Raw genomic sequence first — 6,531 nt, 5'->3', positions numbered from 1 at the left:
TTTTCGCACACCCTGTGCGTGCGCACAGACCTGTGCGCGTCTGTGCGCGCGCACACCAGCTTCTACCCCTTCTGCTAGGAGCATTCGCACGCCTCGTGCGTATGCACAGTTGTCGAATTTTGATGTTTCTTTTTCTTAAAAAAAAAAACAGCTTTCTGTGTGTGCGCACAATACATGTGCACACGCACATTTCACCCCCTCTCTAAAAAAACTCTCTATCGTGCATTCGTACACATGTGTGCGCGCACACGCCAAATTTCACCTTCTGCCCGAGGATCTCGCACAAGCTTATGCGCGCGCACACCCCTGTTTCCCGTGCGTACGCACACCTGTGTTTTCTCACCACCTTATTTCTTTTCTTCTCTTATCTCTATTTCTTCTCTTCTTTTCGCTTCCCCTCTCTCCTTTCTCTTTTCCAACCACCGTCATCACTATAATTCACCACCCACCATACTCACCTTTAGTTAGTGAGTTAGTTAGTTAGTGTTTAGTTAGTTAGTTAGTTATTGCATTAGTTAGTTTAATTTTCTGTTTTGGTGTTAAGTGTTGGATGATTAAATTGATTGGTTAAATTTGTTGAGGTATTGCTGCTGAATTATTGATATTGTTATTGCTAGTTATTGTTAGATATCTTCATTGAGGTCATACATTGTTGCCTGATATTGTGTTCTTCATGTTTAATTTTGTGCATACCAAGTACTCATAACATTGCCTTTGAGAATGCTTTTGGATTTCCAAATTGCATGTTTTGGCCACCATGTGATTTGATTTCATTATCTATAGATAGGCAATTTGGTCTTAGTTGATGCATTTTTTGTTAGGTGATGCTTGTTTATGGTTGATTTTTATTTAAGTCACCTATTTGATGCATTAACATTAAGAATTGTGAAATTGGATCATAAGCTTACCTAATGACACTTTTTAAGCTTTTTAAACTTTGTGGACTATGCTTGCCATGTTTTCTACTCCATGTCAATTAGGTGTTGCAAACAAAATTTCTTCTATCATCCAATTCACAATTCCTTTCATTACAAGAAAAAAGGCCTGTTGGTACACTTTTTTCTTGCCACACTTTTAAAGCGTGTCCAAAAGTGGTCTATGGCCACGCTTTTGCAAGGGTGGCCACTGAATTGTGATTTTGCCACGCTTTTTTTCCACGCTTGAAAAGCGTGGCCATAGAGAGAAATCAGCACGCTTTTACAAGGGTGCCCACTTACATGAAAATTGGCCACGCTTTTTTACTGCCACACTTGAAAAGCATGGTGATAGAGAGCAAGGGGCACGCTTTTACGAGGGTGCCACTAATTAAAAATTTGGCCACCTTTTTTGTCACGTTTAAAAGCATGGCGATAGAGGGCAACCGGCACGCTTGTAAAGCGTGCCCATATTTTGTATATTTTGACACCCCACAAAAAAAACATACCGATAAAATTCCCTCCCCCAAAATTTAGTTTTCCACCCAATTTTTTTCCACACTTAACATTTTTTTCCTTAGCTTTCAATTTTAACCCAAACAACATCACACACTAATTTTAACCCTAAAAGTGATCCAGTCACAAAAAAAACCCTAAAAGTTACCCACGCCGTCATCATCCTCAAACAACATCTCCATCTTCATGGTTCATTACCCAAGCCTTTCCTCTAACCCAGACCTTCGCACCCATGGCTTTCCTCTAACCCTCTCTCTGTCGAACCCTAAATGTAAAATCACCCTCCCCTCACTGGAACCCTAACACCCTAAGCCTCTTCTCTCGCTCTCTTATTTGCCTTTCTGTGTTCTCTTCCGTCACTCTCTTCTCTCCCTTGCACACGCCAGAACCGCCGTCGCACAGAATCCCCTTCGCACATGCCATCGCAGACTCGCACTTCTGGAGTGTGTTCCTCGTCATGTCGTCTCTATCCCGTAAACGTCTGCGTCTGCATCCTGCTCTCCCGTCCTGTGACCATCACTGTCCTCCCCGTCCCGTGAACGTTGCTGTCCTCCCCGTCCCATGAATGCCGCTGTCATTCTTCCTGATTCCTGGGTTTGTGAAATTCTCCTTTTAACTACTCTATTTTTTAAATCTTCTAGACCTCTCTTCTCTCTGTTAATCTTCTATTTGTTCTGGTTCATCTTTGACCGCCGTTGGACGAAGAAGAAATCGATTATGAAGAAAAGCAGAGGAGTGGTTGCTCTTCAAATTATCCAAGAGGTACGAATCCTACTATTTTTTAGGGTTTTAATTTATCATATTCATATTTGAAGTCTGAATAAATAAAATATTTAGATAAATTCATAGTTTGTTACAAATTACACTAAAAGAAAAAAGCCCTGTCTTTAGTGGGATTTGCATGGAAAACTATCAAGTCACTACTGGTATATGAATTATACTAATTTCTTATATTGGAGTATATGAAATTTATTTCAACTTGGATAATGAGATTCATTCACTGGTATTCTTTTAATCTTAGTATATGAATTATACTTTATTATGACACGCATGCATTTGTTCGAATAGTACAGATACTTGATACAAGGTTTGAGTGATATGATCGTTTGTTATTTTGTTTGGTTATAATGTAAATTCCTTATTGAAATGGTTTCTGTTTTTTGTGTTTAATTTTTTTTGGTAAAGAAATACTAAATGGGGGTTTCTTGAGGGTGTGAGTGTGTCTGGTGCACCGTCACCTAGAACGGTCTTGGTGCAGCAGTGTATCCTTTATGTGTTGGAAGTTCTATGCAACTATGATGCTATCAGTCTACTAAATATTATAAAAATGTATTAAGTAAACACACTAAAGTTTAGTTAATATATTGGTTACTATGAACCTTTCATTTCTATGCATATACAAATTAGACAAATTAAACCAAGGTTTTCTAAACTATAATTGGAAGTTTCTAACCAAGTAATTTGGATGATCATTGAAAGTACAAAACAAAGAACGAATAGGACTCGAGAACTTGTACAGGAAACAGGGTTTTCAACCTTAGCATGATGGGGTTTGAGTGGTCATTTTTAAATAGGAGTCTTGATTTTCAGTGGTCATTTTTAAATTGGAGTCTAGATTGAGTGTTCAGTCTTACAGCAACTTTGGAAAACTCTAACTGCAAAATACTAAAGTTGAGATAGCTGAGTTGTTCCTTTCATAATTTTAGTTGTAGGTCATGGATTGAGGCCAGGCATTTTTTACAATTTAAAATGTGTTATCTCAGGTGTCTAAGGAGGTGCTCCTTCAAGGAATACTTAAACAAGATCTATATGTTTTTGAGAACGTGTATATACCTAGACAGATTAATGAATTCAAAGTGTTTCAATCTTTTCTTGCTATGTATAAATCTAATTTAGAACTTGGCATAGAAGATTAGGACATCCATCACTTATTATTTTTGAGATTATTCTTAGACACTGTAATATATTAAAATAAAACTGAGTTTGATTCTGTTGTGTGTGAAGCTTGTGCAAAAGGCAAAATGCATACCTTACCTTTCTCTTTGTCTAATATTGTTTTTATTTCTCCTCTTGAATTAATTTACATTGATGAATAGATTCCAGTCCTAATTTTTTCCAGATCAGAATTACTATTCAAGCAAAAGCAAATTAAGGGATCTCCTTGACAGCTCGAATAGCGTGCTTAGCTTTGGGAGTAAATTTGTCTTTTATGGTTTGATTTTTAGAAGAATGTCAATTACTTGAAGGAATTATGTTACCATTGTTGCTTGTTTTTGTTGTTCGTTATAATTTTTTAGTTTTAAACCAAAAGAAATATAGGACAGCTTTCTAATTAAACAAGTTAGCAGTTTCCTCCATTTTCTTTCTTTCTTTCTTGATAATAATATATGTAAGGTTATCAAAGCAAAATTTGACATCACCCTTCAGTGTTTCTACTTTCTTTCTTAAATTAGGCACTGCCATTTTCTTTATTAATGCTATTGTGTTTGCTGTGTTGGAAATGATGAGGTTAAACAAATTTGATGCTAATAAAAATGATGGGGTTAAACAAATTTGCTATGTGAGAATTGAAATTCTGCTACGTACGAAGTCGGGTTTACTAATTCTATTCTTTTGCTGTTGTTGCGGCCTGTTATTTCTCTCTTGTGACTGATTTTTATTATTTGATCGAGCATGAGGCTGCTCATTTTTGTTGAAATCTTTTCACTAGTTAACTACTTTATTTTTTAGGTTACAGTCGCTATCTAACCATAAAGCCAATTTTACTAATCAGAAAATAATAGAATACACCCAGTTAATTTGATTTCAGCCTTGTTACCACAGATCACGGTCTTTTGTGGCTCAGATGTGTGTAGATTTTAGAAATTTTTTTGTTTAATATGATTATAATGATCATGATCATCGACACCGCTCCAGACTAATGCTACGTCTTTATTTTCAATTTTTTAAACCCCTTTAAATTGTCTGTTTATATTTTGTTTTTTGATTCGTTCTCTTTGCCTAACTAGTGTAATTAACTAGTGCAGGATCTACTGCCTTTACAGGGTTGAAGTGTCTAGCACGAATTGCAAATGGGATTGCAGGATTACCAGTTTTATCAGTTAAAGACTTAAAGGGATTTCCTGTATGTCCCAGCTGCAAAGTAAAAAAGTATGTTAGTATGTTACCCTCTACATAATAGAGTTAGATAAAATTAAATATAGTGAAGGGTCACGTTGAGAATATTAGGGTCAATTACATTTGGACCCCTGCTAGAGAATGAGGCCACTGAGGGTGTTTGTTTGGTATTCATGGCAGTTGTTCCGGGTAGAATATATGCCATTGGATTAGAAGAAGAATTGATGTAGTGAATGAGTTTCAAGACATTGTGATAGGACACTTGAGTGGAAGGAATGAAGTGAGCGTCACTTGATAGATCATTCCCAAGTAGTTCGTTGTTTCCTAGGATGAAACAAACACCACCAGCACTTTCAACTTCTAATCCCTTTCTTATTCTTCCTCCTTCCCCTCTCATGCACACAACTATCTTCCCCTTGGCCTTGTTACGATCTAGGCTGTTGTCCAAACAGAACTTGGATATATCATTATACAAAACTAGTATTTACTTTTTTCTACCATTGTTTGCCATGTCATATACTAATCAATATATACAACAGTAAAATTGAAAACTGTTTGTTTGCTTGAACTGAATCTTGTGTTTGCTTGGTTGCAACTGAATCTTATTAGTGTTGATTTAATTCTATTTTTTTTAATACAGGCTTTTAATCCATCACTTATTATTTTTGAGATTATTCTTAGACACTGTAATATATTAAATTAAAACTGAGTTTGATTCCTTTTTGTGTGAAGCTTGTGCAAAAGGCAAAATGCATACCTTACCTTTCTCTTTGTCTAATATTGTTTTTATTTCTCCTCTTGAATTAATTTACATTGATGAATGGATTCCTATCCCAATTTTTTCCAGATCAGAATTACTATTCAAGCAAAAGCAAATTGAGGGATCTCCTTGACAGCTCGAATAGCGTGCTTAGCTTTGGGAGTAAGTTCGTCTTTTCTGGTTTGATTTTTAGAAGAATGTCAATTACTTGAAGGAATTATGTTACCATTGTTGCTTGTTTTTGTTGTTCGTTATAAATTTTTATTTTTAAAACAAAAGAAATATAGGGCAGCTTTATAATTAAACAAGTTAGCAGTTTCCTCCATTTTCTTTCTTTCTTTCTTGATAATAATATATGTAAGGTTATCAAAGCAAAATTTGACATCACCCTTCAGTGTTTCTACTTTCTTTCTTAAATTAGGCACTGCCATTTTCTTTATTAATGCTATTGTGTTTGCTGTGTTGGAAATGATGAGGTTAAACAAATTTGATGCTAATAAAAATGATGGGGTTAAACAAATTTGCTATGTGAGAATTGAAATTCTGCTACGTACGAAGTCGGGCTTACTAATTCTGTTCTTTTGCTGTTGTTGTGGCCTGTTAATTCTGTTCTTTTGCTGTTGTTGTGGCCTGTTAATTCTGTTCTTTTGCTGTTGTTGTGGCCTGTTAATTCTGTTCTTTTGCTGTTGTTGTGGCCTGTTATTTCTCTCATGCTGACTGACTTTTATTACTTGAACGAGCATGAGGCTGCTCATTTTTGTTGAAATCTTTTCACTAGTTAACTACTTTATTTTTTGGGTTACAGTCGCTATCTAACCATAAAGCCAAATTTAGTAATCAGAAAATAATAGAATACACCCAGTTAATTTGATTTCAGTCTTGTTATCACAGATCACAATCTTTTGCGGCTCAGATATGTGTAGATTTTAGAAAGTTTTTTTGTTTAATCTGATTATAATGATCATGATCATCGACACCGCTCCAGACTAATGCTACGTCTTTATTTTCAATTTTTTAAACCCCTTTAAATTGTCTGTTTATGTTCTGTTTTTTGATTCGTTCTCTTTGCCTAACTAGTGTAATTAACTAGTCAAGGATCTGCTTCCTTTACAGGGTTGAAGTGTCCAGCACCAATTACAAAATGGGATTGCAGGATTACCAATTTTATCGCTTAAAGACTTAAAGGAATTTCTTGTGTTGTCTGTTGTCCCGGTTGTAAAGTAA

General features: G+C 35.6%; 1 protein-coding gene across 1 annotated transcript; it reads right to left on the bottom strand.

Moving 5' to 3' along the window:
- Positions 1-4,430: 4,430 nt before the first annotated feature.
- LOC127741568 (subtilisin-like protease SBT5.4) lies at positions 4,431-6,019 on the bottom strand. Its single transcript, XM_052254296.1, has 3 exons — positions 5,862-6,019; positions 4,669-4,984; positions 4,431-4,565 (listed from the first exon to the last, which is right to left on the bottom strand). The coding sequence occupies exons 1-3, from the start codon at positions 6,017-6,019 to the stop codon at positions 4,431-4,433; spliced, it is 609 nt and encodes a 202-aa protein (XP_052110256.1).
- Between the last annotated feature and the right edge of the window lie 512 nt (positions 6,020-6,531).

Source organism: Arachis duranensis, chromosome 9 (assembly GCF_000817695.3).
Source record: "Arachis duranensis cultivar V14167 chromosome 9, aradu.V14167.gnm2.J7QH, whole genome shotgun sequence".
Classification (NCBI taxonomy): domain Eukaryota; kingdom Viridiplantae; phylum Streptophyta; class Magnoliopsida; order Fabales; family Fabaceae; genus Arachis; species Arachis duranensis.
The sequence above is the reverse complement of the archived record's forward strand: the minus strand, read 5'-3'. Positions and strand labels throughout refer to the sequence as shown.